Source organism: Aquila chrysaetos, chromosome 9, assembly GCF_900496995.4.
Source record: "Aquila chrysaetos chrysaetos chromosome 9, bAquChr1.4, whole genome shotgun sequence".
Classification (NCBI taxonomy): domain Eukaryota; kingdom Metazoa; phylum Chordata; class Aves; order Accipitriformes; family Accipitridae; genus Aquila; species Aquila chrysaetos.
In genome coordinates, this window is record NC_044012.1 from 22,478,004 (window position 1) to 22,501,280 (window position 23,277).

General features: G+C 52.8%; 1 protein-coding gene across 5 annotated transcripts in view; it reads left to right on the forward strand.

Moving 5' to 3' along the window:
* The first annotated feature begins 2,305 nt into the window (after positions 1–2,305).
* The window catches only part of PLEKHG4 (pleckstrin homology and RhoGEF domain containing G4), a 100,043-nt gene continuing 79,071 nt past the window's right edge, over positions 2,306–23,277 (forward strand). For 4 of the 5 annotated variants that reach the window (XM_041126013.1, XM_041126015.1, XM_041126016.1 and 1 more), the window contains exon 1: positions 2,306–2,404. In XM_041126013.1, the coding sequence (XP_040981947.1) occupies positions 2,342–2,404 (63 nt within the window). In that variant the 5' untranslated portion in view covers positions 2,306–2,341. Of the gene's footprint in view, positions 2,405–9,558; positions 9,934–23,277 lie in introns of those variants that run through there. The other variant, XM_030024961.1, reaches the window with a different exon arrangement.

Genomic DNA, 23,277 nt, shown 5'->3' on the forward strand with positions numbered 1-23,277 from the left:
CAATTAAAGACTGAAAAAACCCTAGCAGCTACCTCGCCGTGCTTGGATTTGTCTATAAATCCAGCTCCACGTGGGGTGTCGCTTGACCAACGGCAACCAAACTGCCCCCAAACTGCTAGAAATCGGGGGACCCCCCCCCCCCGTCCCGTCCCGGCCCTGGGGAGCCAAAGGCCTGTTGCCTCAGGAGGCAGGGTGTGAGGGGGACATCCTCCCTCCGATGAGGGTAACGCACCGAGGGTATCCGGGGCGGAAAAGGGGCCGGCGCTGGCTGTGCCCCCGTGGGGCTGGAGCCCGGCTGTGCCAGACGCGCCCCCCCCCCGCCGCAGCGAGCTCGTTACGCGCGGCCGGGCCGGGCCCCGCGGGGCGCCTGAGGGAGCCGGGCGGGGAGGGGGGGGGGGCGCCGGGAGGCGGCAGCAGCGCTGCCCAGCGCGGCCGGCAGGTGTCGCCCCGCGCCGAGGCCTCGGTCCGCCCCTCCCGCCACCAAGATGGCGGCAGCGGTCCCCCAGAGGGGCCTCCCGCGCCGCTGCCGGCCCCCGCGGGGGAGCCTGTGCGGCTGAGCTGAGCGACGAGTGCCAAAGGCCCCGCGTTTCCACAGGGGGTAGTCTTTAGGGGGAAAAAAAAATTATATGTGGTAGTTTCAGGACTCTTTCGGTAACCGTGTGCGGGGCGAGCTGCTCCCCTCAGCTTCCCACCGCCCTCCTGATGGTCCGCTGTGAGGTGCAGGCAGCTGCCTGTCGGAAGACCCCGCTGCGCAAATTGCAGGTGGCCAGTGCTCTCGGTGAGGCTCCAGTTCACGCTCTTCCTCGGATGCCTGCGTCTCACCCGGTGGCAAATGCAGGCAGGGGCTGCCTTGTCAGGGGCAAAGTATGACCCAAAACCAAAGCCTTTTTTCAAAGGGGGAAAAAACCAAAGAAAAAAGCAGCAACGAACGCACACTTGGACCTGTATGGACTCAGTAGTGGTGAGGAAGTTGCTGCCTGGACTCAGAGGGCCGACGACTGCTGGCTCCGGCTGGGCTGCTGAACTCCCCATGCTTCCAGGAATAGCTGGAGTAGGGTACCTGGAGAGGATATTCCAGGGATAGCCGGGATATCAACCCCACAGCTCTTGACCCACTTGTCCCACTTACTGCTGAGTTCCTGTGGAGGCACGTGGCCCCAGGCGAACAACTTGGCCAATATGGGTCCTATATGAATGCTAGAGGGGTCTACGTCTCCTGGTTCCTTCCCCTGGTTGCTCTATAGCTGGCCTTACCCTGCCTTGATCTGGGAGCAGAGATCCCTCTGCAAGGAGGAAGAAAATGGCAGCAGTGATGGAAGAAGGGCAAGTGAGAGGAAAGTAGGAGAGACTGATGACAGGAGGCACCAGCCCTCTGCCCTTGCCTGTCTGAAGAGGAAGCTGCTCATCTCCTTTAGGAGACACATTGTTATTGCTGCTGACAGGATTAAATCATGCAATTTCCTGCTGGTGCTCTCCAGCCACTGGTGCCATGGAGAGGAGGTGCCCACCCCAGCTGGCACCACGCTCACAGCATGCCTGTAGTGTATTCCTGCCTGGTGCAGGGTCTTCTCCCTCCAACCTGCACTGGGAATGAAGGGTCCCTGGGGTAGGACCCGTGATCCACATCCTACCTTCTCCTCCAGGAACCTGCTGTGCCCCACGTCCCACCCGCTCTGTGTTTCTGCCTGGCATCCTTGCTGTAGGCATTCCCTGAGGTTCACTCCTCTAATTGCCAGCTACAGATGTCCCATGGCAGACTGCTGCTATTCCCGTCAAACCAGCCCTTCCCAGTGGCATCTGAGGAGCCTTCCCATCACCTCCTGTGCTCTGGATCTGCAGCCAGCAGAGTTGGCTGCAGTCTCCCCTGGGGAGAAGACCCTGACCCCAAACTGCTCTTTGCCTGCTGCAGAGTGAGTCGAACCTTAGCCTGGAGCCTTGCAGAGCTGCTCTGTTCGAGACTGAGATGGAGGGACCAGATCTTTCCCCTTCACTACCACCTGGGCAAGGCTGGAGGTGAGCAAAGCCCATGCCTGCATCAGGGGAGACTTGCTCAGCTCTGAGCAGGTTGCCATTCAGCACCTGGAGGACCCACAGTGGGACTGCCTAAGTTCAGTAGACAGCACAGCCCAGCTGCTACAGGCAACATGAGAGCTGGTCCCAGGGAACGCCCATGCACCTGTATAAAGCACTGATTGCATGCCCACAGCTGGAGCTGTACCTTGGGGCTATTGCTCTGCCCCAGTGGGTGCTGAGCTAACCCAGCTGCTTCTCTGCCTGCCTGATCTGGAGGAGAAAAGTGCAGGCAGGTGAGAGCTTTCCTTCTCTCTGGAGAGACTCTGCCATGGGAGAAGGGTTTGCAGGATCTGCTGGGATCTGCTGGGCGCAGGCTCTGCAAGTGCTGGCTGTAAGTGTCGGGTTTGTGAGGGGCTGGGGGAGATGGATGGGGGCTTGGCAGAGCATGTGCCCAGTGGGAATAGCAGTCCTGGGGGTGAGAGCTCCTGAAGCAAAATGAAGGAGGTGTTGTGGTCCCTGGCTGCCACCCCAGGTAGGACCTGGGTGCTGGCCCTGGCTTTGCAAACTGTGGGGCAGAGACTGCAGCCAGTGGTTGGGGGGAGTCCCCACTCCCCTGGAGCTGGGTGGTTAGAGCTGTCAGCCCTCCCTCCTGGTGGGGCATAGTTGGATTTATGTTGCTTTTGGGAAAAGAAGGGATGGGTCTCCAGCTCTGAAGTGTGTCCTAGCCCTTGTCTGGTAATGGTTGGTGCTTACTACCTGCTTGGGGTGTCTACTAGAGGGCTGTATCTGCTTCTCTTGGTGTAGGCTGGGCAGGTATTTTGTGGGTTCTGGTTGCTCAGGTGTGAGTTGGGTGCAGAGCAGGGACACAAGTGGGGGGCTCCTGGTGGTGCAGAGGTGTGGAGGTGGGGGTGTCCGTCTGTCCTTGCAACCCTTGCTTTGTCAAGCAGACCTAGAAAGAGGAGCTGGTCCTGGCAGCTGCGACTGAGGACGGCATTTGCGGTAGCTGTGACGCCCTGTGCTCCACGTCTCCTGTGTCTGTGGGAGAGGGGCTTGGGAGGTGGCTGCTGGGCTGGGGCAGGAAGGGTGTAGGTGCCTGCTGGCATGTCTAGCTAGGAGGTGAGCGTGCTGTCTTGGAGAGCACAGTAAAACATGTGATGCGGGGACTAAATAGCAGGCAACATCACTACCAGCAGGGAGGGTAAACAGATGACTGTCTTATGCCATTAAATACGTGGGATCTGGAGAGAGATGGGTCAGTTTTAGGCTGCTCTTCAGAGAAAGCCAATCTGTTCTTCTATTCAGAGATGGTGGTGAGTTTTGAAACAGCAGTCCTGAAACCACAGCTGGATTTTAAGCCAAGAGCACTTTGTCCTCAGGAAAGGCAGGCGTCCCAAAACTCCAGGGAGACAAACAAGCAGCTCCTCTTAAAGGATTTAAGCTCTCAACGTGGTCCTCATCCACAGAGGTGTGCCCCTGCCTGGCTCTGTGTCTTACAGGTCTCTGTTCCAGGCTCTCAGGGGGTTTGGGGTCTTCTCTCCAGGGTCCTGCCAACCAGTGCCCCTTCCTAGGGCTCAGAGCACCAGGATGCTTACACCCAGCGCCCAAACAGGGGACCCCACCCCAGTGGGGAAACATCTCAGTGTGTGTGCACTGTAAAGAAAACATGCCTGTTGGGAAGATGCCCAATCAGGGCAGGAGGCCTGGTTTCCATCCAAGCCCTGCTCCTACCCATGCTGGCTGTGTTCATGACTTTCACATAAGGAGAAGTCTCTGGAGGATGCTGTTGTAGAGGCATTAACCCAAGAGCGGTGTGCAGCATGGCCACTTTGCAAGGCCTGGGGGCCACCTGTGTCCTCCCACAAGAACTGCCCAAAGTTAAAGAAGCCCAATGCTGCTCAGCCTGAGACAAGCGTCTTGGGCATAATCAGAAGCAGCACTTTGTCCTCTGGGCTCTGGCAGCTATCGATGCTAGTGCTGGGCTGTTGCTGAGCCGAGACCCTGGGCACTTGGGGATGCCTGGCGCAGGCATTAGACTAGCAAGTGCTCTGCATGTATTGAGTCCCAACTGGCTTGTCTGGGAAAGACACTGCGTGTCATCAAGGTGTGCCTTCCTATCTGTGCAGAGAAGCTATAAGGCTGGCATTTGCCTGCTTGGATTGCTTCCCTGTGGGACTGCGTACTATGAGCTTCCACATGTGCTGCAGCAGGCCTGATGTGCGATTCTTTTATTTCCCCCCTACCCTGTGGTGCACATGGGTATTTGAGATTTCTAAGTGGGATCTTCCTGACTTCTGTACCTATAAAAACATCTCCTGTAAAGCCTCCTGATGGTTAATGGCATGCCAGGTTTGCACATGGCAATGAACAACATCTTGAAGTGTAGCTGGAGACCTAGTAACTGAGTTGCTCCTGTTCCTTCAAATGGTGAGCGTGACCAGCTGTTGTTATGTAGTCTCTCCTCCAGTCCTTCTGGGAAATCACACCACGATTGTATTTCTGGCTTAAGAAATTTTTTCCCTAATCAGACTGGGCCTCACAAAGAGGTTGCCACTTAGTGGTAATTACTTGCTTTAGAAGCTGAATGTCTCCTGAGGATTGCAAATAGGGGATTATCAAATTAATTAGGTAAACCAAGATGTGCTTTTGTGAAGCCAAGGCTTGCTTTACTTGTGATCTGAAATAAAGGTTTAAATATTATTAAACTGCATACAACCTGCTCTTGTCTCCCTAATGGGAGAGAACTAGCTCTTTCCTGAAACATTGATATTGGTACAAAGGGCTGCTTGCAGCTCTACTTGCTGCAGTGCCTGTTGCTTTTCTTTGACAAAACCTGTTTCAAGCAAACACCTATCACTGGTCGTAAGGCACCTGTTTGTGCTGAGTGGGGTCTAACGTGGCTTCTTGGTGGATTCCCATGCTTTTATAGGCTGCCAAGGGGTTCACAGTGGGTAGCTTGGTGGGATTGTAATGTACCTCTCTTCAACTTGTACTTTCAGGGCACAGCTTAATCCATGGGACATCTGCATAGCCATATGTGGACATGGGAGCTGGCAGAGGGCCCCAGTCCAGTCATGAGGAGATGCCTGGAAGTAGATTCAGAGGCATCCACTGATCCGTGGGTTAGCAGGTCCTGGAGTACTACTCTGCCACAGCCTGCTCCTGGGCTCTTCTTTCCCTTGGAAGTCCCTATGGACATAGTAGGTTCCCTATGCTGTGCTGAGGACTACACCAGTGATCACGCTAAGCTAACATGGAGTGCATGGGGGTGTTTTCCTAAGAGGTGTTGGCTGCTGCAGTGCAATCGTCTAGCTAACTTGCATATTGCACAACTTCCCCTAGGTCAGAAGATGTCCTTATCTGCCATCTAAAACATCTGTCCTGTGTTTCTTCCAGCACAGCTGAGTCCTATTCATAAAAGCATTGAGCTTTCCCCAGTTTGCACAACTGAAAATAAGCAGAAGTCTGCTAGCTTTGACTCAAAGGCAGAAGTCCTTTGCCTGCCTCCTACCTCTGCCTGTGCTCTCTCCCAGCTCTTATGGGGCTATAGATTGTGGTGCTGCTTCAGCAGGCACTTGAGAAATACTGCAGCTCCAGAAACCAGATCAAACAAAGGGGAAGGGGGCAGGGAGGAAGGCGGGAAGAGATGTAGGTCTGAAGTTATGACCCCTGAACTTTCAGAAGAGTTGGTGTACTGACCCCCCTCCTATCCCCTCCTCTTTCAACTCTGAGGAGGTCCCACAGCCTTCAAAGTTTGGCTCTCCATCCTTCCCAATGTCAGCATTTGCTGCCTTTTGCCATATTTCACCTCTGGGACAGATTGTCCTTAGCAGTACTCAGCTGCTGCTGCTGCAGCTGGGTACCAAAGCGGTTCCCTTGGGGCAAAATTGCCCGTTGGTCCGTGCAAAGGACCTGGGTCTGCTGGATGGGAAGCTGGAGCACACGGATATCTGCTGGCAGAGCTGGGTGACAGCAACCTTTGGCAGTGACTTCAGCAATTAAACCAACCCAGAGGAGAGCGCAGGCCTCATGCAAGAGCGAGGAGCTGCTCCTGTGAGGAGACAGTGAGAGACTGTGTTGGGGAACAAGCTTGGCATTGTTGTCAGCCTCAGTCAAGAGGGGCTTTTTAACACCCACTGAAGTGCTGGCTACAGCTGTCTCCCATGTGCTTGTGTGGGAAATGGATCTACAATGCAGGAGAGGAGGGAAAGACCACTTTGCAATTTAGAAAAAAAAAAAAAAGGCAAGCTATATTAGGATCCAGCCGTGGGTAAACAGCAGTGTGATGTTCCCCTTAGCGCAGTGCCACGGCACAGGAAATCACATCACTGCCTCTGACTGGGATGGGGTTGAGCTGAACTTGGGCTCTTCAGCCTGGAATTCCTCGGTGGAGGAAGGCGCTCCTGAGCTTTGAGTGCAGTGTAGAAAAGGAAGGAGGTACGAGGTTGGGCTCTAAGCTGCTCTTGTGTTAGACAACCCGTTCCCCCTCTGCTTCAGTAAATAAATACCTACAGCCATCGACTTTTCTGTATTGTGTTGGTTTGGGAACTTGTGGAGAGCTTTTGGTTGTCATGTCCAGAACCGAGCTGGCTGCTGCACTGCAAAAAGTACATGCTAGTCATTATATAGTTTGAGTATATGAGTGTTGGCTGTATGGTCTGGGGAGCACCTGGCTCTGTCCCTGGTCACGCAGCTGGAAAATGGGATAGGAACCAGATCTGAGCTGTGTGTGCTTACGTGGTGCCCTCCTCATCTGTGTTTATGGGGATGCTGCAAACTCCTACACCAGCCCCTGAAAGTGTCGCTTTTCTCTTTCTGGCCCTCAGAGAGCTGGAATTAGGTGGCTTGACAGTGTCTTATCCTGCTGTGAAGTCAGAGCTAAAGGAGAAGGCAACCTTGTGCTCCCAGGCCTGTGCAAGCCACCTGAAGGGGTGAGGAAAGATGAAAGCTGCTCTCACCCTGGAGCTTCTGCCAGAGGTCTGGCTGAAGGAGACCTGACTGGTTCAGTAACAGTGTGGGAGCAGGTTCTCTGCTCCATCCCCATGGGCTCTCGGGTTGCCCCAGCCCTGCTTGGGTCTGCACTGCCCTTCATGCCTGGGGAGCACACGTTTCTGTTTCAAAATGTGAGGTAGCTCCTGGCTTGTGCAGGAGCCCTTCTGCAGGAGCCTGTGGGGTCCCTTTCAGCCCTGCAGCAGGCTTTCCAACAGGCTTTATACAACTGTTGGGGGCTTTGGCCCACTGCTGGAGTAGCCCTGAAGAGCCCAGTCTTGGTACCTAGGCTGCTGGCAGCCAGACTGCTTGGAGGCTTCCGATCTCTGCTCAGAGGCTGGTCCCCCTGCAGATCCCAAGGTATTTGCAGAGACTTTTTTGCTGGATAAGCATAGTCATGTGCAAGGAGTTGGGTTAGCCCTGGGCAGCCATGGCCTCCTGAAAGGAAACCTCCATGTATTGCTGCAGTTGGAGACACAGCAAGGAGATTTCCATAAAACATCTGGGCATGAGAGGCATGGTGGATCTTTTCTACCTCCTTTCACTCTGTGCTGGGGGCCCTGCCTCCAACAGAAATAGCTCAGCACCTCTGATAGCATGAGGTTTGTCACGGCCAGCTCCGTGCCATGTGTGCACTGGAGGGACATTGCTCTGTGCTCCCTTTCTCGGAGGGGGGCAGTCCGTAGGGAGGCTCCCGGCATCCATGGGAGGATGTTGCAAAGGTGTGGCCACGTTTGTGGGCTGGGAGATGTATTTGGGGAACAGGTAAAGAGCAAAGATACTTTGAAAACTTAGCCTTGTGTAGATGGTGAAGTCTGGTTGGAGGCTCTGCTGGGGAAGCATGCCAGGTTCCTCATCCTTCTGCTGTGAATACGAGGGGGAAAGGAAGGCTCTTCTGCATCCACAGACAAGATCACAAATTCCTTTAGTTACTGTGGATGACAACAACTAGGTAGTGCCTGTGCTGGGTTAATACCCTTTGCATTGGCAGGGATGCTCTCCTTCACCCAGCTTGGGATTATCAGCTGATCTCACCTGACATGGGCTGGAGGTCCTCACTGCTATGGTGCACTGCAGACAGCATTGTGCTGCTTTAGGGAGAAGATGACTAGCTGTTAGAGGCTGTGGGGGAGCCTCTGCAAGCAAAGTATGTTTGAAAGACAAGCACTGAACAGTGAGGCAGCTGCTCAGCTCTGGTCCACTGTCAATGTTGCATCCCCTTTTAGGAGGACATCTCTTTCTGCTTAAGGAAAGCAAACTGCAACCCTGCAGGGACTGTCATCCATCCTTGCTGCCCATATGAAATGCAACAGCACATCAAGCAGCTGGTGTATTGAATGGTTGGCTTTAGGACTGCTTGAACCCATGTTTGCTGGTTATGTCTGAAAACATGCCATGAGGCCATCATGTGCGATGGGGTTTAGGGCCAACTGTTGGCAGTCCTCCCTGGGAGGGGAGTATCTGAAGGTGTTCTTGAGCTGAACCAGCCTGTGTGGGCTCTGCTGCCGGCCCTGTGGAGCAGGGCTTGGGAAAGCTGTGGGGACCTGCCCCTTGAGCCAAGGTGGTGGAAATGTTTGGTAGCCGTTGCTCCAGCTTCAGCAGGCAAGTACCCTGTGCTTCTCTACTGAGCTTGTCTATGCAGGGGATGTCTTCCCTCCTGCTGTAGGTCCACATGTCCTGCCTGAGTCACCCTTCCTCTTGGGATGGATTGGTTTGTGTGACCTCTCCCAGAAGCAGGGACAGCCAGGTACCAGCACTGTGGCCTTCTTGGTGGAGGGTTAGTCCCCACCGAGGCTGCCAAGACCACATGCTGCTCGGCCAAGGCTAGGGAGGCAGCTCCTGGTCCCAAGCCCTGCTGCCAGGCCCTGCACCTCACGTCCAGGGCTCTGAGGCTTTGCCTGTGTGTCACTTCCCGCACTGCTTCCCGTTACACAAAGCCTTTGTGTGTCAGCAGATCCTGGGATGCCCTGCGGCACCTGCCTCTCCCCTCCCTCTCTGCCTCTGTGGCTCTGCCCTTTCCCGTTGTCACTTCTGTAGGCTGCTGCCTGCCTGTTCGGTGACCTTCCCCACTGCTCCCACTGCTCGGGCAGTATTTTGGCCCCTGGCCATCTTAAACAATTAATGGAGGGGTGGAGAAACTTGCCATGTTAAATTACTTCCTCCTTTGGGAGGGGGTGAGGTCTCCACATCTCTTGCCTGATACCAATGCAGTTTGTTGCTGTTGCCTGAAGCGGTCACTGCCTCTCTGCTTTCCTTCTAGAAGTTAGAAAAACAGTATTTTGGAGCACTCTTTTTGTATTTCTCAGCATTTTGCTTAACCTGCAGTGCTGCCTCAGGATCGTGTGGAGTGGAGGAACTTCTCTGGACTTACAGAGAAGCAAGCCGAGAGGAGGTGGGGGGAGGATTTTGCTGGAAACCTCTTTGGGAAGCTGGAGACCTTCTCGGGATGCCTGCTGTGAGCTTGTTCTCCTCTAGCAGCTATTCAGATCTTCCCGGGCGAAGGCAGCTCCCTGCCACGAAGCATCTGCATTAAGCAGGTCTGTGCGGGGGCCAGGCGCGCTCTGAGGGACGCAGATAGTAGCGGTGCCGTAACAAGCAGCCTGCAAGCGTTGCTGGCTCTGCCTGTGTCTGTAAGGTCCTTGCAGGGCTGGGGAATGCAGCACCCTGCACTCGCTATGCCCCTCCGCCGTCTAGCGCTGGAGTTGGCTGTCAGAGAAACCTTCAAGGTCCCCTGCTTAGCCCTGGTAGTGTCATGAGTTAGATTAGTTGGAGCTGTGCTGGGGGCGGTGAGGGCTTGGATTACAGTCCAGAACTCAAAGTGCTTTGGTGGTTCACGTCGGAGGGGAAAGGAGACGCCCCGTCGCACACATGGAGGAAAAAGAGAAAAAACACTCCCTTTGGAAGTGAGGGGGAATAAAGGAGGCCGGCAACATGGTAAGGAAATCTCTGCGAAGGGTTCTCGCCCTGGGCACGAGTAGGGCTGCGCGGGATGGAGCTGCTATTGGGGCAGCCTGCCTGGAGCCAGTGCACGGTGCTAATGCCAGGAGTGGGAAACGGCTCTTCTGGCACTTCCCGCTACTCGGATGGCACGTTGTACTCTGGGGTGCCAGCCCTGGACGGTGGCTGCAGGGACACAGGTCTCCTGTTGGCACTGACCCCCCGCGAGGTGCCTATTGGGGTACAGTCCTGGAGTGAGGAGCTGGGATGGGGCAGGTCAGGCAGCGCCCTGTCTTCTGGGCTGCCTGGATGCTGGGGTTTCCTCCTGCCCTTGCTCTTTGCCAGCCCTGCTCTGGGGCTGTGGGCACTGCCCCCTTGCAGAGCCTGGGGAAGGGGAGAGCATTGGCTTCTTTTCTTCTGCCCAGGGTGGGCATCCAGGGGTTCAGAGAAACTCCTGAAGCTGGACAGGGATCCTTCCCTTTCAGTGTCAAGTTCTGCATGTGGGGATCCTTCTTTGGGGAGGGGATAGATGGGAGGAGAGCACCCCATCCCCCTGGGAGTGGTGCTGCCCTGCAAACAGAGGTGCCCAGCCCTGGGGTGGCAGAGGTTGGAGGGATTGTTAGCCCTGTGGCACCCAGTGAGCACCAGTCTGGCTTCTGATGGTTTGTTCCTGGGCTCAGGCTGGGATCCATGTGCCCAGCAGCCCTAAATCTCTTGGACATGTCCTGCTGCGTCATGGGCTGCTTCTCCACAGCAGAGGGAACAAAGTCCGAGGGGGGGACAAGCAGCTTGCATTGCTGCTGTGCCTGGCAGTGACTTGTGTTTTCTTAAAAATTCAGCTTCTGGGCTTGGAGAAGCTTGGGTTTCATTGAAGGATGACTTGCCCAACTTTTGGCTTCTGCAACCTGAGCTAAGCTCATGGACCCGTCTCTCTTCCCTTTGCCACCCTCCAGCTCCTCTGCCAAGGACCCCATGGCTCCCTGTACCCTCACGTGGCTATGTCAGAGCCGTGGTGTGCTCTCCTCTTCTATCCTGCTGTGGAGGCCTGCAGGCATCTCACTTCTTCCACTTCTCTACCCCAGTCAGGAGACCTCTTTGCCCTCACCCTATGCCTAGTATGTTCCTGGCAATTTCTGGTCTATGCTGGTTATTGTATGAAGCTGAAATCAAAGGAGAGCACTGTTTGGGGCTGTGCAGGGTGGGTGCCATCCCTTGCAGCCCTGTGGGCTGCATTTTGCCATAGGGGCTGGAGCAGCACTTGTGATCTCTGCTCTGGGAGGCCTGAGACAGAGACCGGCTGCTGCTACTCTGCTCCTGCAAACCGGAGATGACTTTCTGATTCCCAAGTGCTTCATCCCCAGTTCAGGTCCTTTACCTTGTTCTAATGTGTGATGCAAAAGCTGTCTGAAGCAGGGGCCTTTGCGCAGAGCAGTGCCGTGGCCAGTCGAGGTGCCACAGTGGGTTGTGGGTGGGCAGGGACCATGCATTACTGCTGAGGAGGGATCATGTGCCTCTCAGGCGCTGAGTTCAGGTTGGTGGCTGCAAGGAGCAGGAACCAGAGGCCAAGTAGCCACAGACCCAGCACTGGGCGCTGGCCACACCGTGGACACCTGCGATCCGTTGCAGGTGTGTGTTCCTAATGCCATGGTAGAGAGTTCAGGAGGTGTGATCTGTGAGCGGCCAAGTTGTGACTGTAGCTCCAAGCTGTTCTGTCTGACTTGAGTTTTGGTGTTCTGGTGAATCAACCAAACCCTGCAGGCAACAGATTTGGTTCTAAGTCAATGTGGGTCAGTCTGTTGGCCTGCATGAGGCTTCCCCATGGCTGCTGGCAGTCCACAGGACTCTAAGGCTTGGCTCCTGATGGACGTCTGGCACTGTGCAGCTGCTGGCGGCCCTGTTCTGCATGAGGCAGGTGATTCCTCTTCAAGGGGTGTCTGTCATGTTTCAGTGTTAGGGATGATGTGGTGTGTGTATGGGTGCATAGGGTTGTTGCAGCTGGAGGATGCCTAAAACACCAAATGTGTAAGATACCTTAGGCCGAAGTAGCCCACTTCCACTAGAACTGACTTGCAGCTGTGAAAGCCCCATGGTGTGAGCAAGGCAGGAGCCTGACAGGGCTCTGTCTACTCTGCTTGTCCCATTGTGGCTTTCACAGCTGGGGATCTGCCCTCACTCCCTGGTAGGGATTTCTCCTTCATGGGAGAGGGAGTGGGCTTCACCGTGCCTGGTGCCTGCTGCTGGATGGGGTACAGGGGATGGTCAGGGCGTATGGCTGGACCACAGTGCGCCTGTATTGGGTACCCCACCACACAAACCCAATACAGCACCCTGCTTGAGGAATAGTTTCCACCCAAGCAGGTGCACAGCCCTGTGCTCTTGGGTGGGTTGGTTGGAGGAAAAGCAAGCAGTAGCCCTGCTTCTCCATGGTGCGGAGGTCTGGTTCCCAGCCTCTGTTCCCACATTGTGAGGGACAGCTTCCTCTCCAGGAAATTGCTCAAGCTGCAGCAGCTGGTCAGGGAGCCCAGGGCTGCTTTTCCACCCTTCCTAGGGTGATTGCTGCTGCTCTTCAATGGTAGCTGGGGCACTGTGGATCCAGCATGTGAATTCAGCAAGGCTCCTGCAACTGTGCGCCTTGGACTTGCCTGGGCTACTCCTCCCATGTGGTGGCATGCTCCAAGTCTCCAGTCATCACACAGACATGTAAAGCAGAAACTCTGTGTATCACAAGATGTGCAAATGCTGGTGTCTTCCTGCAGAGAAGTTCAAGTGGCACCTCTGTGCTGGCAGGAGAGAGGATGGGTTTCAGCAGAAAATACAGTCTTTCCTTCATCCTTTGGTTATGTCTTCTCCAGGGGTGGGAAGGAAATGAGTCTGGGAGTCACAAAGAGCTTTAAGCATTGGGAATCTTCTTTCTTTATTTCTGTGCCAAAGCCATGAGCAAGATGCTGGAACACAGACAAAGCTCAGAGACGTAATCCTGAGCACATGGAAGTGGTCTGAAAGCATCTTCTCTGGGGTAACAAGGATGACAACTTGTGCATTTTTCCCAGGTTCTTTCCAAAAACACTGGGCAGGTGAACATGCTCTTCATTTTCACAATAAAAATAATGGCTATATGCAGGTGACAGGCCAGCTGCATCCATGTATCTCTGCTGAGCAATCACCAAATGCATTCTAGTACCAAGTAGGAACGCAAAACAGCAAGTGTTCATGGTGGGAGGCTGCAGGTGTCCAAGGAGGACTGTATGCTGAGTGATGGTGCTTATTTTCTGAAAATCGGCATCCTGTAGCATAACCACTGCTGGTCATGCTGCTGGCCATCTACCCGCATGTGCAGTCAGCCCTGAGGGCATACCTGGCTAGCAAAAGAGATCATAACGTGAGAGCCTTGTGAGCATCTTGCTGCTGGCCGCTTCAGAAAAGATAGCCTGCCAGCATGTCTGCTTCTAAATACTATAGCACAGTCACAGCTGCTCAGCTCCCGGAGCCCAATCTTGTAGCTTCACCTCAAACATAACCCTGTCTAAAACAGATCTGTGCAAAACTAAACCATCCTACAGGCTGTGGGCACGGCCTAAACCTGAGTATCAGTGCTGAGTGTGGGTGGAAGTCACAGACACAGGGGCTACAGACCCCTTTAATACCGAAGGGCTGAAAAATCCGTGTTAAAACAGTCAAAGTGTCTTCTGCAGAAGCTATAAACTCAACTTACCTATGGGCACTCAATATCAGAGCACCTTTTGTTCCTATTCCTGGCTCTCTACCCATGAGGGAACCCCCTGTTCCTGTCCTGCGGAGCTCAACGTAGCCAAGGTCTGAAGAAGTGAGTAGAGGCAGCAGGATGGGATGTGTTGCTGACTGAAGAGCAATAAAAAGCAAGGATAGCCTGCTAGGGTAAGCTGCCCACTTCCGGTGGTGGGATGCTCTGTGCTTTCTACACCACTCATGATACCCGGGTTGCAAATCAGAGAAGTGAATAGACGTGCCCTTCTTGACTCTGAAGGCTTGACTGTGCTAATACCTCTCTGCCGCACAGAGTGCCTCATCTCTGTTGGCTGGCCTAGCCTTTCATTAAAAAAAGAACAAAAAAATGGGGCCTTTCTTGTGGTAAGTGCTCCTGGCTGGTTTCATACGTATCCCATTTTTTTGCATCACTGGACACCAAGCTGAAACTTCCAAGATCAAAGCAGCACAGAATGAATCTGAAAGTCTTTCTTTCTGCTCAAATTTACCATCCTGCCATCAGGCTGGGATGCCCAGGATGAACCCTTGCTCCAGCTGGTGCAACCAGCTGTTGATTTGAATGGAATCAAATGGCACAGCTGAAGAGAAATGGGTACCAGATGAAGACTTGCATGTGTTCCTCCTCAACATTGGTGGATGCGGTAGAGGGGAGCCTCCATGGGGCCTTATGGTGACCCCCAATGGGACACGATGCTGTGGCTGGCTGGTGGTTTGCATGGTGCAAAGAAAAGCTGCAGGAGTTCTGCTGATCTGAGCTAGGTGTCCACCTTGAGCTTTGCAGCCTGTGTTAGGTGTGGCAGTGTTCGCAGGAGACAGAACTGTGAGGTTTCCTGAGCAGGTTCCTTCAGGACGATACCTTCCCTCAGGCTGCCTGTCAAATTTCAGTGGCTCCCAACAAAAACCTAGTGCTGCTGAGCCTCCAACATGGTTAAAGGATGTGGATTATTTGCTGTCTGTTGTCATCTTTCTGAATACATTTACCTTTTGAACAAGGTCCTTCTCATATGCTCAGGAGGCTGGTATGCAGACCCGTTAATGGATCAAGGGGAAAAATGCCTGTGGATGTATTCTCCTTTGTGTTTGGGCTTATAACCACCCACGTTTTGGCATACATCCCTTCTACGCACAAAGATGTCTTTTAGAAATCGCTAGTTAAATCTCCACCCTCCTTTGATATGTATGGAAATAATGGGACACGTGAGACTGTTTTCTGTTTTTAAAAAAAGCTATAAAGAGAGTAACTTTAAAAGCCTGTGTTTACTCCTTTCTAACTCAGGAGTTTAGTAAAAGCAATGCATTGAATTTATGACTGAGTTACTTAGCTTTCCTGGAGGCATGCATTTAGCGCTGTATCTGAATATAGGGGAAATGTTTTCATTCAACTCTAAGTCCCAAGCTTGGCTGCTCAGGGGCAGGAGAGCTTGAGCACATGTGTTTCTGTTCCCCAGTGAGGTCAGAGAGTCTTGGAGCAAATCTGGGTCCCTCTGGCCAGGAGTACTTTTCCCTGCGTGGCATAGACCGATGCTTCTTGCAGCGACCCAGGGCTGAGCTGGCATAACCTTGGCCATCTCTGGGCTGCCTGCTCTGTCCTTCTGGCTGATCCTTCCTCACAGCCTCTCACTCAGAGGTGGCATCTGATTGCTGTTGGCAGCTGCTTTCTCATATCAAAGGTGTGTGGGGATGTGCTCCTTCAAGGAAGGTCCTTGCACACTTATTGTTTTCTCATGCAATCAGCCAGCCCCTCCTGGAATTGCAGCTTGGCTTCAGAGCGGTTTCTGTCCCCTGTTGACATAGCAGGACTTGTATTTCATGAGCACATGGTAATACAGCATGTTTAAGGCCAACAGGAACTATGGCTCATCTGTTACAGGATACTGGGACCATGGAGTGTTAGCTAGCTCCCACACTGAGGCTGGGAGGTCTTTAACAAAAACATGACCTTTTCTTAGTGGCATCCACCCTCAGTTATGGAGGCTGCAAGACATGGAGAACCCACCAGTCCCCATGGGAGTCTGTCCAGCAGCTCACGCACCTTGCAGAGGAAGGGGTGAGATCTGAACATGAGCTGAACATGCAGAACGCGTGCAATGCTGGCACATAAGTAATAATCTAAATGCTGATCCTATGAAGATCGTTTCTGGCACTCATCAGCTGTCCTGCTGAAGGATTATCATTTTCTCTTTGAGCACAGGAGGCTGCCCATCTGTTGTAAGATGCCCCCAGATGGGTGTCTGAACACAAGGTGTTGGCTATGGCCTAATGCCTCTGACTAAAAGGTGTTAAAATGAGCTGACCTGTTTCGCTAAGAACTTACCCGGGGTATTTTATAGCAGGCTGGTACAAACAAGTCTTTCCTTTCCCTAGAGCGTCCTGTTATTTGGTAGGTGTTAGGCACAAATGGTAAAGGGTACAAGATGCTACTGCTCAGGTTGGTTTGCCAGATGGATGCCAATGCCTGAAGTTGAGAGTGGAGCAAATACTGTAACTAATAAGAAGATGAATGAGATCAAGCAATTCTCTTGGGTAGCAGAAAGATTTTTAGTGCACTTCCTAGAAGACCCCTGTAAAGAAAGGGAGTCTGCTGTAATGTCCCAGGACTTGTCTTGTGTAGAAGTGGCTTGGGACATTCTTGACTCTGTCTGTGATATCTAAGAGCATTTAGCAAGCCTTGTCTGGGCCTGTTGTAGGAGTGTGACACTTTGAACCTGGAGATCCCTGGCTGGACCATGGCATATGCAGTCTGGTGGTGGGAGAGGAGAGGGGCACAGCTCTGCCATGGGGGTTCTCAGGGAGGCATATGCAGCTAACACTGGGCAATGAAACCACAGCTGCCACATGCTTACACTCTTCCAGCATGGGTCTGTTGCTGGGAAGGGTGTTTTAAAAGTACCCAGAGCTTTGCATCACACTGAGTACAGCTTTGTTAATTAATTGCATGGTTAGATCTATGCCAAGATATTTTAAAAAAATCTGTGCTTAGACAGTTATTTCAGATTAAGGACTTAATCCTTTGATTAAACTAAACCAAAATAAGCTGGTCTCCAGCTGTAGGATGGTGTTTTATACACAGCTCTTCTTATCCACTTGCAGGCCCTCGTTTCAGCTGGAAGATGTCTGTTTAAGGACAGGGCTTTGGTCTCTTCTCTCACATGCCCTCTAAACACTGATATCATCTGCCTGATCTATTGCTAATAGAAAGTAACAGGACTTTGGGAGCAGGGTCTCATTCCCTGCTCTGGATAAGACCTACTTTTTGCTCAGTTTATCAAGAGCTCAGTTACGAGTGGGACACGTCCCTGCGAGGAAAGGCTTAGCTCCATTTCCCAGTTCTGCTCCTCTCTGGCTATAAAATGACTTTCCTGGATTGTGGGTGAGTGTTTCATCCCTAGTTTGGCCTCTCTAACCTGTTCAGCAGTTGTCAGCAGCTTTTCTGATGTGTTGGGTGTTGCACAGACAAAGGAGAAAGGCATAGGCCCTGCTCCAGAGAAGCTGGAGTATGAAAACATAAAGGAAAGGGTAGAGAGGAGTAACGTGAATAGAGAGCTCTGGTGGGAAGAGGTGCTGGACTGCTATGCCTGAATGCACGTGATGCCATTTCCTTCGGGGAGCAGTGTTTGGTCAGGCTGGCTCCTCAGCCAGGTCAGGCGATGGTCAAACAGCAGAAAGCTTGCTGTGCAAGCTGCTGCATGCATCTAGCTTCCCTTGGGGGCATGTATAAGTGAAGGGCTGGGGAAGGCCCTGCTTCTCCAGGTGCATGGGCTTTGCTCTCTGAAGGGCTGCACCAGGATACGTCTTTGGTAAGGATGAATATTGGGGTTAGGGTACACTAAGAGCAGGTTTGCTTCTTGTGTTGCTGTATCAGACCTGTTGACCATCCTGCTGGGCTGCAGGGGTCTCGGGCAGGGGAGCAGGCTCAGGTGACTGTTGCTGGTCCTGTTGCCATGTGCCAGCGTCCGTGTTTGGCCACCTGGAGCATGGTACAGAGCCACGGACGTGGCTGCTTGTACCAGGTTGCCTCTGCCCTCTACTACTGCCTGCATTTTGCCCTGGCATGGGGACAGCATTGATATAGCTGTGCACTAGCTCCAAAGCTCGAGGCTCGCAGGAGGTCACGCTTTGCTTTCAAAGCAATCTGGGATGTCCCCCTTGAGTGAAAACAAACCAGCCCTGGGCTGGCGGGGTGATCGCTTAGCTTTGGGCCTGCCTTTCACCAGCTGAACACGCCCAGACCTACAGCATGCGCAGAAGCGGGACCTCAGAGCTGAAAAGCAAATACATCATTTTTCCTTTTGTTTAATTAAATGAGAGATCATGAGTTAATCACTTCCAAGCGCTTGTTTTCCTGCAGTGCCTGGAATGATAATCCCGCGCGCTGCCCAGTAGGAGCTGCTTTGGCTGCCGCAGCCGCGTCAACCCGGAGAAGGGCCGGGGGAACAGAGGGAGGCATCTGGAAATGATTCTCTGAGCTCTGTCTGCGGAGCACCACTCCCTGCAAGGCTGCAGGAGCTAGTTTATCCAGAGGCTGTGGAACTATCCTGCCTGCCCCAGCGGCAGGGGAGCCGAGCTGCACTACAGCCATACCCCGCACAAGGGATCGCATGGTGGCATGCAGAAGGCAGCTCGCTTTCGGAAGTACAGCCCATGAGCGAAGCTGGTCTGGGTGAGACTGCAAACATTTTCCTCCCAAGTGGAACTGGGTGCTGTGCTTTTCTCCCTGAAAAGCCTAAAACAATAGCCCAAAAAGCAGGTAGAGCCGTTCCTGGTTATCTCACAGGAAGGTTGTGTAATTACAGCAGTGGAAATGGCTACCTCTATAGCTGCACCACTTAATAATACATTATTTTAGTGAAAATATCCAAAGACAGGCAGGGTGCTGAAGGCAAGCGCCCTCCTCCCAGCCTCCCCCTGAGCCTTGGAGTGCACAGCAGAGGGGGGAGCTGGCACTTGCTCTGGGAAGATTTTTCTCTCTTGAACTCATTGCTGCTGTGATTAGAGCGGCTCAGGAAATGGGGCTGGGAGGGTTCTCCTCCCTGCAGAAATGGAGTGGGAAATCTCAAATTTTGTCAGAAAAACAAGCCTTGTTTTTAGCCAAAGACCTTTTTGAACAGAGAAACATCTTGTTTTTAAAGGCAAAGCAGCCTGGCTTTCAGCTTTGTGTCAGAAAGTGGAAAGGCTTTGTGGAAAGCCCAGAGGTCTGTTTTTACTGGAAATGAGGTTTCTCACGTCAGCTGAGAGCTGAGCAGCCCCAGCCAAACGGCGCAGCCCAGCAGCCTTTGCTGGTGGAGGGACCAGCTAACCCAGCCCTGCTCAGCGCCTGCTGTGTGCTCCTTTTCCCCCAGTCCCAAAGCTGGCTGGGGGCCACGGGCAGGCGCTGCGCTGCGATGCTTGGAGCTCTGCCTCTTCCCAGTTTCACTGTTACTTCTACTTTCCAGTTCTGGGGTGTGGGAGGCTTGGGTCATCTCTTCCCCTCATCTTTGCAGGCTCTGGTCTCCTCTGTCCTGCCTTCACACTGTCCGTTGGTACGTGGGCAAGAGGGGAGAAAGTAGGTGCGTGCAGGATGTGGCCAGGCTCCGGGCAGCCGGCAGAAGGAGGGCAAAGTTGTGGGAGCTCCTGGCAAGGCCTCCCTGCTGAGCGGGAGCCGAGACGCTCGGTGAGTCAGAGCTGGGCGTACCATGGGCACTGCTCGCTGTGCTCGCAGCCTCTCTGGGCTCTGCTCCACCACCCAGCTATGCTCCTCGCTCTGCCAAGCCACAGCAAGCACTGGATTTAACTGGGGCACATTGGGATATGTAGTTTCATTCTTTGGCTGCTCAGATGGAGGTCTAGGTTTCTCAGAGCAGAGCTGCAGATCCTTTAGTTAAATTCCTGCCACAAGATGAATCCTCAGCACGTTACATCGGCCAGTCCAGTCCGCTACAAAGGAGCGTTGTCTGCCATAAGTCATGGATTAGTCAAACAGTCTGGTCTCACCATACTGATGTTTTGCAGGAGTCTTCAGACAGTATCTGGGCTGTCAGCAATTAAGATCTGTGCCTCTTCATGTCCTCCTGGACCAAGACTTGGTGTTCTGTAGACAAAATTCTTAAGCAAGACACTGACTTCTTAGCAAGGTGCTTGGGTGAGTTGTAGGGAAAATGCTGTCAAGACTTTGTGGGCCCAGGTGGGTCCAGCAGCATTGCAGCCCTTCCCTGCACCAACTTGTGTTGTCCTGAGCCACTTGGATTGCTGTCCCAGGCACTTGCTGGGAGAGTGCAGGTATTCTGATGCTGCGCAAGGTGTGTAGCCCTGGGGATCTTCTTTCTGCTCCCTGCGCAGGCTGACTTCTTTTTCTCCAAATGCGTAGGAGGCTCTGCAGGGTTCAGACTTATTTGGTGAGCAGCAGGTCCCAAAGAGGAAGAAGCTGACTCCTGAGTCAGAAAGAAATGTAGCATGGCAGGAGTTCCCAGTGGCTGGAGCTGCTATGTAGCTTTCTCTGTGCCCACAAATGTAGGCCGAAAATTCAATTGGTGTATCTAGAAAAGCCCAAGAAGCTCCTGGTTACTCCAGATGCCTCTTGACAGGCTTCTCTCCCATCCTGCAGCAGCCGCTTGCACCAGGAGAGGTAGGCATGTCCCCTGAGCAGGGTTGTCACTGATCCTGGGCTCCTCTTCTTGCTGCCTGCTTGTTAGTCCTGGCCTGGGGCTTCTGCTCAGGCACTTGCAACCTCATCTCTCGCCGAGTCCTGGTTCTTGCTGCAGTTTGTGATGGGGAGAGACGCTCTTAGGGCTGAGCAGCAGAGTTTTGCCGCAGCAGTCTTTATCCCTTTATTCATTTCACAGCATCTGTGGCTCCCGTTATATCAGCAGGGGGGCACCCCACTCATTTCTGCCCTCATTCTGACCCAAGCTCTCTGCCAGGTGTGAAACCCTCCTGGGCTCTCCCTTCTCCCCAGCCCTCCCTGGTGGGACCATGCTGGGTTGTTCCTATCACACAGCTCTGCCCGCAGAGTCCAGCCTGTCCCCACATGCCTCTTTCCTCTTCCCTCGCTGTGTGCTCCAGCCGCTGCACCGGCAGCCGGCTCCCAGCTGAGGAGCAGTGAAAGCTGGTATGGCCGGACGTGACCTTAACCTGGGCTTTATTTAGCGCCTTGATTTATAGAGGAGTTATTTTAAAAGCATGTTTTTCTTTCGGGAGGTGTGGTGAGCATGTTGCAGAGTGATGGCAGGGAGCTGGAGTTCATAGGTCCTCCCGTGCTATTGACAAAGAAGCATTTGAGTCCTAAGACACATTTTGCTTGGGGAGATGCTCTCTGGCTTGGTTGGAAAGCACTCCTGTTTGCCTTTGTGCTGGGTGGCTGAAAAGGAGCAAGTGTCCAGGACCTTTCCCATGAGGGGTATGTGGCAATACTGTTGGAGACAGGGAAGCCTGAAATTTGCAGTCCCTGGAGGAGGCTGCTTTCTCCAAGGAGGCTCCTGTGCTGGGCTCTGCCAGCTCTTGGGGGCTGCTGTAGGCTGGCTGAAGTGGAAGCCTGCCAGGGCAGGAGTGCCCTCTCCTTGGATTCTTGCTGGGTTTCGCTTGTTCTCCTCCTCTCCAGAAGCTATCCCCCCATCCTGGGTCGCAGAGGTTTTTCCTCATGCCTGCTGGAGGTTGCATTGCCTGCTTGAGATAAGGGGTGTGGTTTGTAGGTAGGGCAGGCTCTAGGCTTCAGGTTTATCAGCCTCTGGAGCACAGGATGCTATGCCCTTCTCTTGCTGTCTTGAGCTGGTTCATACGAGTTCCCTGTGCCTCTAAACCATGGCTCCTCCACACATGTGGCAGCAGACGCTGCCCGCAGGCTAGATGTGTGAGGCTGGCCGTCTGTGCTCCGGCGTTAAACAGGACCATGCAGCCAGCTTCTTGCAGCCCTTGCTGAGGCCCTTTCCTCAGGCTACTCTGCAATCTGAGAAGTTAATGAGTACAAATAAGCAGCCCCATCCCTAGGATTGTGAGTTGGTTTAATGAGTCTGTGATCAGAGGCGAATCTGCTGCTTTTGCAGGCTCCAAGCTGTGCCATGTTTCACCCTCTGTGTTTCAAGGTAACTTCTGAGGCTCTGCCATGTTTCACCCTCCACCTGTGCAGGACCTATCCCTGGAAGACCACCCTGGGTGGTGGGAGCACTGAAAAGTAGTGTTGCCTCTGTGTTCATCTGTGGCACACTTGAGGCTGCATCCATCCTTGCTCTGTAGCAGCCCAAGGATGCTGGTGCTACAGTCACGTGCAGCATGATGGGATGTATGAATTTGCTCCCATGTTGGGGGCTTTTTATATGGAATTAGCAGAGATATTGGTGAAAACATCTCCTCTTTATACCAAATGGTAGGGGTTGAAACCTTCTTTCTGTCCCTTCAAAGCTTGCACAGCTATCATGGCTTTGTGGTGTAGTCTAGCCAGAGAGAGAGAAAGCCTCTGTGCTAAGGAGTGTGCTGTTAGCACTGAACTACAGTTAGCAATGGCTACAGGCTGTGGTTATTCTGTATTTTACTAAAGGAAGGATAATATACAACTTGGTTTATTTTAACCATATAAAGGATTTTTGATTCGGTGCCAATAATTGTCTTGTGAAGGTTTTGCTAAGACAGCAGGAATGGTGTGAGAACCTTAGAGTGATGCACTGACTCGTGCAAATATTTTTACTTCTTTGTTTTATTTGCAATAGTAAACATAACAAATTTCATGTGGGGGGGCTTGATATCTGAAAGAATTTTGCTCAAGCGGGGTATGGGAGCAGAAGTGGCACAGAACCAACCCCAGCTGGTTTTGACTGATATTTTGAAATTGTGGACTGTGGAGGATCATAGGGAAATTGTTGTCAAATGTTACCAGCAGTAATGTTACTGTGATAGCACCCAAGCACTTGGCTGGGCTCTCTGTGGTGGCTGGTGCTGGGTCAGAGAGCACCTGTGTGAAGGCCAGTTTTATCTGACAAGGGCACAGATACTTTCTGGGACAGGTTGGTGTCAACAGAGGTTACTGGAGCTGCGCGTGCCTTCAGATGGCTGCACTTGGCCTCTCTCTGTCATTTAACAAGAGTGTGGGAGACGAACGATGTGTAATGTTCAGTGTGTTATATCAACATTTAGCAATATTATTAATATGTCCAATTATGAGAGGCTTCATGGTGGGCTTGGTACCTGTTTCCCTACCCTACAGTCCCCTCCATGCCTTTTTAGCAGGTCCAGGTTACAATGTAAAGGGAACATTTCTTTAGGCTGTTCTCTTGGGTCTGTACAACTCATCCTGCAGTTCGTATTGGTCTGCTTTCTCTTATATTTCCTGAATGCTGATGAGTTCTTCCCTCATACCCTGCATGGGGATGGTCTTGACCAGAAATGTGCAGAGAGCTCCAGGCTGCTGCACAAAGCAGGCTGACTGTCAGCTCTTTGCAGTTTTCTCTTGATCTGCACAGGATCTAGTGGAAGATTTTTCTCTGAAGACCTGTTCTTGCAGAGAAGGAAGTACCTAGGAACTTCCAGGCTTTTCATTTCAATTAATGGAATAAAAGTTGAGATTTTATATTCTTCTTTTATAAGTGGAAAGAAGCTTGTTTAGAACAGCCTTCTCCTCCCGTTTAGGATTGG